General features: G+C 42.6%; 1 protein-coding gene across 1 annotated transcript in view; it reads right to left on the bottom strand.

The window, feature by feature from the left end:
• Positions 1–224: 224 nt before the first annotated feature.
• The window catches only part of LOC101997430 (E3 ubiquitin-protein ligase TRIM31-like), a 16,365-nt gene continuing 3,446 nt past the window's right edge, over positions 225–13,143 (bottom strand). The window contains exons 4-8 of the mRNA XM_013355012.1: positions 9,867–9,889; positions 5,324–5,457; positions 4,068–4,142; positions 3,563–3,604; positions 225–745 (exon numbers count right to left, since the gene is read on the bottom strand). Coding sequence (XP_013210466.1) covers positions 225–745; positions 3,563–3,604; positions 4,068–4,142; positions 5,324–5,457; positions 9,867–9,889 — 795 coding nt within the window. The remainder of the gene's footprint in view (positions 746–3,562; positions 3,605–4,067; positions 4,143–5,323; positions 5,458–9,866; positions 9,890–13,143) is intronic.

Here is a 13,143-nt window from a genome sequence, read left to right as displayed (position 1 = left end):
CAATGACCTCCCTCCATCATGTGTGGGGGTGTAGTGTCTGTAGGGTGTGTAGTGTGTGTAGGGTGTATAGTGTGTGTGGGGTGTGTAGTGTGTGTAGTATGTGTAGGGTATGTAGGGTGTGTAGTGTGTCCAAGCAGGGCCAAGCTTCATTTCTGCCACTTGCATCTCATTCATTCATGAGGGATAAGTGGGGAAGACACTGAGGGACCCACATTAGAGCAGCCCTAGGGGCTCAGGGTGATAGAGCTGCGGGCAGTTTTGAGCCCGAAAAATGGGAAGACCTGTCTGTCAAAGGAAGTTTGGAAGGTGTAGATGTGTTTGTTAGTGATGGCATCATAGAAGACTATATCTCCACGGTCATAATCCACGTAGACGCCCACTTTCCTGAGACTGATTGGGAGAGTCCCCCGGGAACTGCAGTTGGTCATTGCCTGACAGTCAGAGGATGAGACGCTCAGTGCCCACAAGCAGCATGACTCAGAGTTCTGAATCTGGGTCCCCTGAGGCAACGCGGCAACCACGCCCACTATGCCAACCCTGCCTCGGGGTCCATTAATTTCCACCTCCCACACCACACGGCCTGAGGAGAGGCCTGGGGAGCCCCTCACACAGTGGAAAGGATAGAATTGTCGAGGTTTTGCCTGCGTATTCAATGTGCTGTCGACATCATACAAGCTTGCTTTCTTTAGATCCTGAGAAAAGGTGAGGTTTGGGTCAGCTGAAGTGGAGTCCAGGGTCATAGGTACTGTGGGAAGATAAAGAAGAGTGAAGAGGGATAGTTTCAGGCCAAGTCCTCCAGCACCCTGCTTTTGAGCTTCTCATGATGTAGCTAGTGGGAGAATTTCTCCTTCAAATCCCAGTCCATGTCCTCAGAGAAGACTCCTGCCTGTTTCTTTTGGTTTTCTGAGAAGGGGGTCTCATATAACCCAAGTAGGGCTGAAATTTTCTGTGTAGCTAAGGACAATCTTGAACTTCTCATCATTTCAAGCTGCACCTCCCTAGTGCTGAAATTATAGATGTGGGATACCATACCCATGCTCCCTACACCCCCTCTCCAGTACCTCTCCCCACTCTCCATCCCCAGGCCTCAAACTTAGCCCGTGATTTTATGGGGTTCTGTTTTGTGAATGCAGAGGGAAGCTCCCCCAGTCCACATGGTAGTAGAATAATTTTGGAAAGAGGCCTTGAACCAAGGTCATAACACCCTGGACAATTGGATCTTCTAACAATGAAGATATGTCTTCCCATTTCCACATTTCCTGGTTCTCATATGACAAACAATCGGGGCTGCTATGAGAGGTCAAGGTTCATCCTGATTTTCTAAAACTGGGGTCACCACTAGTCTGACTTTCTAAAACTGAGTTCCTGGGCCAGGAGGTGACTCAAATGACAAGGTCTGTGCCCCCAAGCCTGACACCTGATTTCAGTCCAGAAACTCACACAGTGGCAGACTGACTTCCCCAATCATCCTTTGATTCCCATAGATAGGCATGTGCATGCATGCATGAATGCACATGATAGAATGAAATCCCTCAAACACAAGAGGACTGGAAGAAATGGATATTCACAGACCCTTGATCTGTCCTCATCCTCATGTTATGGCTCAGACATTGAATGGCAGTTTATCAAAGCTACAGAGTCTTTATCTGTCCTATTCAAAGGCTAGAGCGTCAGTAGTCCCAGCTCTGCTAAGGTTTAGAAAGTGGGAACATTTTAGCCCCTCATTTGGTGTTGCATCTCAGCCTTTGCTGCAATGCGAGTTCTCTTCAGCTGTGTGTGGAGTTGGGGAGATGGTGGATGTGGAGGTGAGCATTAGAGCAAGTGGTCAGGGTCACTGGGGTAGGCAAGGGGCATGACCCAAGCAGATTTTACCCATTTCTCATACCCAGACCTGACTAAGTTGTGTAACTGGGGGATAGGGACAATGGCCATAGAGGAAGACAGTGGTAGGAACTTCTAAGATCTACTGGGGGCATCAGAGTCAAAGCAACTGGAGAAGAGAAGCACTGGGTGAGAATAACCACCATGGGGACTTGTCTTCTGTTTTGTTGGAGGTGCTCATTGCCAGGCAGGGTGGTGCATACACCTCTAATTCCAGCACTGGGGAAGCTGAGACAGAACTACCATGAGTTCAAAGGCAGTCTGGGATACATGATATTCTGTCTCAAAAGAAAGCAAACAAACAAACAAAGGACTAGGGAGGTGCTTTGGCTGTTCAGGCATGAGGACACGAGTCATGATCCCCATCATCTAAGGATAAAATCTGGGTGTGGCCCTGGCATACCTGTACCCTGGTGCTGAGTAGCAAGGGTGTCTGCATGGGCATGGGCCTCAGTAGCAAGACAGTCCATGCTATCTAGTGAGCTGGAGGTGTAGTGAGTGATTTTGTCCATGAAACTAAAGGAGAGTGTGAAAGAAGATGCCTAAGTCTAGCCTCCATGAGTACACATGCACACACACACACACACCACCACCACCACCACACGCAAACAAACACCCTGCACACACACACCACACACACACTACACACACCACATATGCACACATACCACTCACACCACACACACAAACCACACACACATGCACACACACACCACTCACACACACACCACACACAAACACATTTACACACACAACACACACATACATGAACACACACACCACATACACATGCACACACACACACGCTCACACATGTGCACACACCAGCTAGAGGGAGAAGAAAAAAGAACTAATAAAAGACCGGTGAGATGGCTTGGCAGGTGCAGATACAGACGCTTGCTGCCTAAACCCAAAACTCACGTAAGGAGAGAACAGTCTTCACAAAACAATCCTCTCAACCCTGTTGTGCCTAAGTATGCACACACAACAATAACCAAGAAAAGAAGGGAAAAATCAAAGGGGATGGGGGAGCGGGAAGGAAAAGGAAACATCCAGGGGTGTGCAGCCCACAAATCTGAGGTTGTCAGTGTGCACAGAACCCAGCTCACAGCCAGCTCCTTCTCCAGGAACATAAGGAAAAGGACCCAGTTTTGCTCTAGGGCAGTGCTGAAAGAGGGGATGCTGTCCCACAAAAGAGGGCTCGAAGTGGAAGGGGATGGAATAGGGCTGAGCATTAGGTCCTGCTGAGCTCCATAGGCAGTAGGAAGGGCATAGACCAAGCAGCAGGGTGCACCTGCACATTAGGGGTCCCCTGTTGGGGTCTAGGTCTTTCCCATGGGAAAGTTTAGCTGGGAAGCAGAAGAGGGATTTGCCTGGCCCTCACTCAAAGTCTACCCATCTCTGGCCCCTGAAATCTGCACAATTACTCAGCCCTTCTCTGTACCCACTGTGGGAAGCCTTACTCATTTTTCCAATCTTTTTTTGCTCCTGTTTTCTGTATTTCTCAGGGGAGCTGGGAGAAATCAGGGTGTTCTGCATGTTATGTAGCTTTTCCCAGGGTCTGGTCTCTAACTTTTCTCTGCTATATCAGAGCCATGAATGAACAGAACACTTTGATCTGCACACCTAGAGGACCCTTGCTTCCCTACAGGAAGACCCGTGTGCCAAGAAGAAATCCTACCTGAGGTGGGCAACTCTGAGTTATTCTTCTGTAACAGGAGCCCTAAAATTTGAGAGAGAAAACAAATTTTAGGTTAATAACAAGTGGTTGTAAATTAAAAGTCATATTGGGGATGAGCAGCTGATCCTGGCTTTTATCCTGACTACCCTCAAAGCTGAACCAATCAGATGACATCATTACAGGCATTGTCCCAGTTGGTCTCAACTCCTCAGCTTTGCTGGGCTAACCAGGCCTGTTTGGTCAGCTCCAGCTACCGACTGAGCTGCCTCCACCTGAGCCTTGTGCAATGAAGGAATAAATCTATAAATTTCCATTCATTATGAACATTTCTTAATTAGTGGGGGTGTCACTATGATTACATAAACATAAAATAATAAAACAATTCTATAAGCTTGTTCTTAATTGGTGTTCACACACACACTGGACCTTCCACCCTCAATATCCCATTGAAGAGAGATTTTGTATTCTTCACTTTCCCCAAACAGCAGGGTATGCACACACTTACAGTTCTCCTTGTCCTTCTTATCCAGGCTGTTCAGGAATGTGCTTTTATCTTCCTTCCCTTCAGTGTTCAGGTTGTCTGTGAGAACAGAGTGAAGGAGATGGAGAGTCCACAGAGGTTAAGCAGGCAACGGGACCACACAGTGAGGCAATGATTGCTGATGTGGGAAGAGGTGGTACTGGGCTTTCTCTCATAGTCTCAGTGGACCAAGAAAGCAGCAAACAGGGAGAGCTGCCCTAGGGTCTCCCTGAAGTAGCTCTCCAGTACAGCCCAGTCCAGAACAGAAATATTGGAGCCACAAGCATAAGCCACTGGATTTGGAATTTTCTAAATGCTATTTTGAAACCCTAAAAGACCAGGGCATGCTGACACTCAAGAAGCTGACACAGAAGGATGACAACTTTTAGTCCACAGTACATAGTGAGTTCCAGTGTTGCAAAATGAAAGGAAAAGGGAGCTGGAAAGAGGCCTCAGTGGTTAAAAGCACCAGGGACCCAGTTCAGTTTTCAGCATCTACTAAAGCTCAAGTCAAGGCACCATCTTCTGACCTCCATGGACCCCAGGCATATACACAGTACATGCATACAAAACACCCATACACATAAAAAAAAGAAAACTTTTAAAAAGGAATGAATAAAATGAATTTAAATAATGTTTTCTTTAGCTCAGAATGTTAAAACATACTGCCATTTCAGCATGTCCAATAAACGCTGAGTGTTACCTGGACACGGTGCTGGGTGCTGGAGACCCAGTTACTCAGAAGATCACTGCGGTCTTCCATAAGAGACTACCCTGGATAATATTTCTGTTTGATTTTGTTTTCATTGCTATATTTTATGCTCTATTTCAATATTAAGTATTTCAGAGTCAATGTGTATTCTTTACTTACACTATGTGTGAATGCTGTGTTTTGGTGCCCAGTGGTACATGTGATAAGCAACAACCAAATTGGGAACATACTTTTAGTCCCATGTTCACCACCAAGTAAACAGGGAAAATTTCTGAGCTAAGAGGTGCTTTGACTCTGAGAATGTAGCTCAGATTGCAGAGTGCTTGCCAAGCTAGCATGAAATCCTCAGCACTAAACCTGATATAACACAGCATGAGGAATTTCTACATAATGGTTCTTTGAAGGTACTCAGCATTCAGCCTGGGTGCTGAAAAGCTCAAGGGCTGGCACCAGAAACATCAGGCAGTATCTGTTGTGATGGACTGAATCCTAAGGCAGGTAAGCACAGGAAGTGGCAGTCACATCTTACCTGTTAATTTCTTCAGGCTTTCTATGATGGACTCGTGTCTTGCTTTTGCTTCATTCATTTTTTTCTCCAGGTTCGGAGGAAATGGGATTGGGTTGTGAAATTCAAATTCTTTACTTCTGTGAAGATATGTTGATCTGAGTGGTAAGTTTGGGGATAGATTTTTTGCAGGAAAAACCTGGAAGATGGTTTCTGGTGAGGAGGCAGAGTGATAAATACAGTCTAGAGCCAGGGAACTGAGTGTCAGGGGGTGTTGACAGAGGTTTCTCTCCTGCCTGGTCCTGTATCCTTTCAGTCCCAAAGAGACAGACTGGCCTATTAGCTCAGACTTCTTATTAACTCTTAAAACTTACATTAACCCATACATAATTCTTGTCTGTATTAGCCATGTGGCTTGGTACCTTTTATCAGTGAGGCATTCTCATTTTGCTTCTGCTATGTCTGGGTGAAGACTGCAGAGTGCACCTTTCTTCTTCCTAGAATTCTCCTGTACTGGTTGTCCTGCCTTTACTTCCTGCCTGGTCACCTTGCCTATACTTCCTGCCTGGCTACTGGCCAATTAACATTTTATTAAACTAGTACAACTGATAAAACTTTGCAAGATATAAGACCGTTGTCTCACAGCAAGGGGTTCAGTACAGGAATGCAGGGCTGAATGAGGTCAGACTTAAGAAAATATAGAAATGAAGATGGGAGATGTACCAGAGAAGAGAGAAGGGACAGGGTGTAGGGAGGTAGAGTAGGAAACCCAGGGTTCACTTCCTTGGCTGAGAAAAATGTGGGAGGGAAATGCAGCTGGGAAAGAAAAGACTGTTTTCTGAGTGATTATTTTGGGAGTCTGAGCAGCTGGGAACAATCAAGCAGCCTCAATACAACAAATGCCGCTCTAGCAAATGACAATTTAATCCACATAAAACATGAGAAAGCTTATAAAGTAATTTTATGGTGTAGAACAATTCTGTATTCTGTCAATTATGTTTTAAATAAATGCTGATTGGCCAGTAGCCAGGCAGGAAGTATAGGTGGGACAACCAAACAGGAAGTAGAGGCAGGGCAGTGAGAACAGGAGTATTCTGGGAAGAATGAAGCTCTTCTCTGCAGTCCTGCCCATATCATGGAAGAAGCAACATGTGACCTGTCCTTCTGAAAAAGATATGGAGCCATGTGGCTAACATATACTAGAATAATAGGTTAATATAAGTTATAAGAGCTAATACAAAGTCTGAGCTAATGAGCCAATCAGTTTTATAACTTATGTAGACATTCTGTGTCATTATTTGGGACCTAACAACTGTGGGAACCAGGCAGGACAGAAACCGCAACAAGCAGGCTCTCATGTTACAATTTTAGACACAAAAGAACAGAGTTAAGCATGGCTTCTTGGTAGCCAGCATTTGGCTAATGGCATGCCACAGTTCCTTTAAGAGAGGTCTTGCAGATTTAGCTGTAGCATAAAAAAAAACCATGCAGTTTTGAAATAGTGACTTTCTGGGTCATGCTGCCAACACAAATTCTGGCTCTTTCAGGGGGCCAAGCATTTAAATGGGGGTTTGTAGACAGCAAGCTGCAAGTTACTTGGTTGCTGCATGGGCCAATTGGTTATCAGAATTGAGGTGGTGAGCATGACTCCCACCCACAGTTTCAGAGGCAGTGAAGGACTTCCACCATGTTTTATTGGGTGGAGCAAGCAGGTGGGGCCTTGTTTGTCCTAGCAATGCTGCCTCTTAGGTTCTTAAGAAGTGCTTAGCATTTTAAGAAGTCGTTCTGTTCAGCAAAGGATTACAGATACACAATAAGAAGAGATTCAGACATAAAAGACCTCTAAATGGGACACAGTGTGTTTAAAAAAATGTAGGTAGGATTGGGAGAGAGAAAAAAGAGTAGAGAGAGTTATAAAAGAAAGTAAATGGCTTATAAAAGACAATAAAAGAAAGTCTTTAACAGAGTACAGATAGTCACAAATTAAAGGATTAAAGATAATAAAATAAATATTAAAAAGTAATAGAGTAAGAAAATAAGACATGAAAACATGGAATATACAATAGAGTATGGATTATGCATATTATTGTGTTTTTTGATTTTTTTTTGACTGTGAAGGAGCTGAGGACTATGATGCTGTAAAACAATCCTACACCAGTTCAGAATTATTGATTAAAAAAGGGTTATTTATTTAAGGGGAAAAACTTACAGATAATTGTCATAAACTGTCCTCTGAGCACAAACAGGAAACAGAGTCTAGCAGCCAGAATGGGAGCTGGAAGCAAGAGAGTAGGTGCACGGTTCCTGCTGCTTTCTTTCAACTATAAGAGACCATGCTAAATTTAGCATGGACTGGTATTTTAAAGGCTATTGGCTGAAGGAGCAGAGTGTGCTTCCACAGCAGTACAGAGACACACTTCATTGTATGGACTGCTAAGTTAAGCCAATATAAAGGTATCTTGACTTCAGAATTTGGGTCTAAGGATTTGTTGCTTTGGGAAAAAAATTGTTTCCACAGAGGATGAGAACCTGTGGATTGTTTCCAGGTGATTGTGGTTTGATGGACCACCTGAAAGGTTTTCATGAAACTCCCCCAAAATACTTTGCCCAACAAAAAGCAGGAAGCAATTTGGAAAGAATTATTCCAAAATTACCAAATATTGTTTATAAATGTTATTTATATTTAAAGATGGATATACTATAGAAATTTGCATTGGTATGGATCTTGGTTTATTGATATTATCTTAAGATCAACTTTGTTGGGCTGGAGAGATGGCTCAGAGGTTGAGAGCATTGCCTGCTCTTCCAAAAGGTCCTGAGTCCAATTCCCAGCAACCACATGGTGGCTCACAACCATCTGTAATGAGGTCTGGTGCCCTCTTCTGGCCAGCAGGCATACACACAGACAGAATATTGTATACATAATAAATAAGTAAATAAATATTTTTTTAAATAAAGATCAACTTTGTCATATGTATATTTCTGGTTTTGATTAAGGTATTTTGTTTGTGCAGCTCATTTAAAAATATAATGTATAATTAAGATATATAGGTAAATAAATAATCATCTATAATTGTCAGGCTTGTAGTCATGTTAGCTATATATATAGAGAGAGATATATTTTAGTTATATAGGTATTCTTCAAATCTTTCAGAGACCTTCAGAATATGGCATTTAAAATGTTTTAAGAATTTAACTTTTCATGACAATGAGTCACATCTGCTCCTAAAATCACCAATTACTTCAAGAGGAAGATGGGCACTGAAGAGGCTCCTTATGTCATTGGTTAAACATTTGGGCAAGAAACTGTTCTTGCCTGGACTGCTTGATTCTATTCTGTAAGAACTACACATGCAGGGCCCACAGAGAAGTTACCACTGAAATTGTGTATAGGTGAGACAATCCTTCGGGGTTCCTGTTCCATGAAAGGGTCTGCTGGACATTCTGCAGGACACGGAAGAAAGTGACTGGCAAACTGCCAATATAGCTGTAACTGCCTTTGACATTTCCTACTTCATGAAAAAGTCTGCTGGATACTGTGAACCTGTAGGCTGAAGATGGATTCCCCAAGGGTACAAAAGAACTTTGGGTGACTGTACAGGCATCTAGATGTCTCTGTCAATTCGAGAGTTTTAGAAGTTGCTTACAATGAACTTCCTGTTACTTAGGTAGTATTATCTCCTTCTGGAGTCTTTGATAGAGTTGAAGAATAGATGGTTATAGATATAGTATTCCTTAGTTATGATAAAAGATAAAGTAGCTATAAATATTGTAACTGTAATTTTTGCTTGGTACATGTTTTGTCATATGTAATTATACTATGTTAAAGTTAAAAACTTCCTTTTTATTTAAATAGAAAAGGAGAGGTGATGTGGGAATCTCATCTGTATTCTGTGAATATCATTGGTGAATAAAGAAACTTCCTTGGCCAGTTGACAGGGCAGGATAGAGCTACTTTGGAAAAACTAAACTGAATGCTGGGAGAAAGGAGGCAGAATCAAAGAGAAACAATGGAGCTGCCACCAGAGATAGACATGTCAAACCTTGATGGTAGGCAGCAAGCCTCATGGCAAAATATAAAATACTGGAAATGGGTTAATACTAGATGTAAAAGCTAGCTAGCAAAACACTTAAGTGGTTGGCCAAGAAGTGATTTAAATAATATAAATCACTGTGTGATTATTTTGAAAGTCTGTGCAGGCAAGAAAACAAACAAGCAGTTTCCTACTACAGATCAGACCTATAAAAATATGGAAATGAAGATGGGAGATGGATCAGAAAAGAGAGAATGGACAAGAAGTATGGAAGTAGAATAGGAAACCCAGGGTCACCCACTTGACCCAGAGGAATATGGGAGGGGAGTGCAGCTGCTCTAAAGCTGGGTGTTGGTGACAAGAGCTGTGCCCAGCAGACCACATGCTACTGTGGCCAGCTTGGTCTTCCCCACCTGCAGCCTAAAGAACTTATAGCCGAGTTATTGGAGGATGTGAACGTATTTGGATATATCTTGAATTTTGTATATGTGAGTGAACTAGAAACCACAGTGCACTTGGGATGCCCATCATACCTGCCCAACATGTCCTTGATGCCCTGGAAAAGAAAGAGAACAATGTCAGAGCTTGTCTGAGTCACAGGTGCCACGAATGGGTTCAAATTCAGCTGGAGGCAGAGTGAGAATGCTCGAATTTACCACCCTCTCTTTCCTCTCGTCTTTCTGTCTCTGCTGTCTCTGTCTGTCTGTCTGTCTGTCTCTGCCTGCTCTTTCCCCCATTCCATTCTGAACTGCTACCCCCAAAACTCCTGATATAGTTGGGATAGTGTTTAAACCTCAGGAGAAACAGAGTAAGGAGAGAAGAAAGAGTGACATTTGGGAGATGGATGTTACCTTTGGTATAGAATCAGGGAGCTCAACTTGTGTTAGGAGAAAGGTGGAGTGGCTATCCATGATTCTTTAAAGAAAAAAAAAACAACAAAAACCAAAAAATAGAAACCAGGTATGTTAGTCCTGGCACGTGGGTGTCCTATTATTCCTCCCTCTTGGTTTTGTTTGTTTTTATCTGAGACAGTTTAATGTATCTCAGGCTGGCTCGAATTCTCTGTGTAGCCAAGAACAGTCCTGAACTACCGAATCTTCTGTGTCTGACTCCTGAGCGCTGAGAGGGCAGGAATGCACTAACACCTCAGTCCTCCCCACCAACTAATTTTTACTATTTTAAATCTAAATTTAAAAATTGAAGCATTATAAATACAACTTTATTGATTTATTGGACTAACTACATTTTACCTCAGCAATTGATGATTTAGCATCTAAACTGATGTGTGCAAAATAAACAAGAGTTCAAACACTCAGAACTAAAAAAAAAACACTTGCGAATACAGAATAGCTCATAAATATGTCTAAAGATGTTGAAATGATTACATTTGGAATATTGAATTAAATAAATTGTTTAAAGTGTTTTTATTAAAATTACTTTTATCTGATTTTTTTTCCTGCTTGGCCTGGAATTCCATTTGAGAACCAGGTTGACTTTGAACTCACCTCTGTCACCCAAGTGCTGGGGTTAAGGGTGTACCACTATGGCTGATTATTTTTATTCTTTTTAATGTTGCTACTAGAAATATAGGTTGAAATATAATTTTTTATATTGTGTTTTATTGTTAAGGTTTATTAATTTTTAAGAATAATCTGAAAGCCGGGCAGTGGTGGTGCATGCCTTTAATCCCAGCACTCAGGAGGCAGAGGCAGGCGGATCTCTGTGTGTTCGAGGCCAGCCTGGTCTACAAGAGCTAGTTCCAGGACAGGAACCAAAAAGCTATGGAGAAACCCTGTCTCAAAAATCCAAAAAAAAAAAAAATCTGAAAAATATTTTTTATTTTAAATTTTTATTTATATATATTTTTAATGTATGAATGCTCTGTCTGCTTGTATGCCTACATGCCAGAGGACGGTATCAGATTCCATTAAAGATGGTTGTGAGCCCCCATGTGCTTGCAGGAAATTGAACTCAGGACCTCTGAAAGAGCAGACAGTGCTCTTAACCAATGAGCCATTGTTCCAGCCTTATTTTTATTATTTTTAAATTGTTTATATATGTGTGTCTGTGTGTGGGCATGTAAATGAGAATGCAGGAACCCTACAAAGCCAGAGTGATCAGATCTAGGTCTGAAGTTACAGAAGGAGGTCAGAGGAAAACTTGTGGGAATTGGCCCTGTGATGTGGGAGTGTCATATATAAATCTGTTGATTTTATTGGTTAATTAATAAAGAAACTGCTTGGCCTGATAGGTTAGAACATAGGTGGGTGGAGTAAACAGAACAGGATGCTGGGAAGAAGGGAAGTAAGCCAGACTCCATGACACTCCTCTCCAGGGCAGATGCGATGAAGCTCCAACCCAAGATGGACATAGGCTAGAATCTTCCTGGTAAGTCACCACCTCATGGTGCTACACACATTAATAGAAATGGGCCAAGAAGTGTTTATATGAATACAGTTTGTGTGTTGTTATTTCAGGTCAATCTATCCGGTGCGGGAGCCGGGTGGCAGGAAGCAGCCTGCAGCTCCCTACAACAGCCCTATACTTCCACCATGAGGGTTCTCAGATTGGTGGCAAGTGCCTTTGTACAACGAGTCTGAGAGATGCTTTTAAGAAACATATGTGTCCTACATTACAATCATAAACTGTGAGCTGGGTGTAGTGGTCCATGAAAGGAGATGGGGGGATCAGTAATTCAGTGTTACCCTTGATCACATAACCTTTGTCTTAATGCAGCCAGGCTGCCTAGGCTGTATGAGATCTTGAATCAAAGAACCAGATTAAAAAAAAAAAAAACCCTAGATTTTTTTGTAGCTCTTTTTCTTTTTTTCCCCTCCCTTCTATTTCACGCGCACGTGTGTGTGTCTGTGTGTCTCTCTCTCTGTATATGTCCAGGCTGGCCTTGAACTCTAGTGGTCCAGGGAAGCCTCCTACCTCTGGAGTGCTAGAATTACAGAGGTGAGACACCACACCCAGCTGTTTGAAATAGTGTCTTGATTTTTGTTCTTGTTAGCCTTGGACTAGCAACAATTTTCCTGCCTCAGTGTCCTGAGTTATGAGAGGCACTTTGGTTAGTTAGTTCAATGGTTCTCAAGCTTCGTATGCTGCTGACCTTTAATAGAACTCCTCATGTTGTGGTGACCTCCAACCATAAAATTGTTTCCATTGCTACATCATAACTGTAAATTTGCTACTCTTATGAATTGGAGTGTAAGTATCTGGTATTTTCCAATGGTCTTAGGTGGCCCCTGTGAAAGGGTTGGCAGATCCTCCCAGAGGGATCGAGACCCACAGGTTGAGAACAGCTGAATTAGGTAAAGAAGGGCAGAAGTTGGTAGATTAGTTCAGGAAGGCAATAAAAAGTAATAAAGCAACCACAGCTCATATACGAGACTTATTAGGAGGAAGGGCATGGTGAGCACCTGAGTCTTGGATGGAAGAACATAGAGAGGAACAGTACATTATGTTGGAGATAATATGAATGGAGCCTTGGGGGAGCAACAGGCTTCCCTTTAAAACCTGGACAGGAGGACCTTTATCCAAAGTGACAGCTTCAAGTAAGAAAGGTAAGGGTCATGGATTCTATGATGGGGTTGATGGGAGCCTCAGGCAAATCCCCAAAGAAAGGAAAGTATCTGACATTTATGTCCTTTCAGGGAGTGATAGGAGTTTCTCAAAATTTCATTTTAGGGGAAACATGGAGGAGTCAGATATTAGGAGCTCTTAGGACACAGTATAATACAGATTTTGAAGTATCTTTTAGAGAGAGAGAGAGAGAGAGAGAGAGAGAGAGAGAGAGAGAGAGAGAGA

Source organism: Microtus ochrogaster, unplaced genomic scaffold (assembly GCF_000317375.1).
Source record: "Microtus ochrogaster isolate Prairie Vole_2 unplaced genomic scaffold, MicOch1.0 UNK87, whole genome shotgun sequence".
Taxonomy (NCBI): Eukaryota; Metazoa; Chordata; class Mammalia; order Rodentia; family Cricetidae; genus Microtus; species Microtus ochrogaster.
This window is presented reverse-complemented; position numbering and strand designations above follow the sequence as displayed.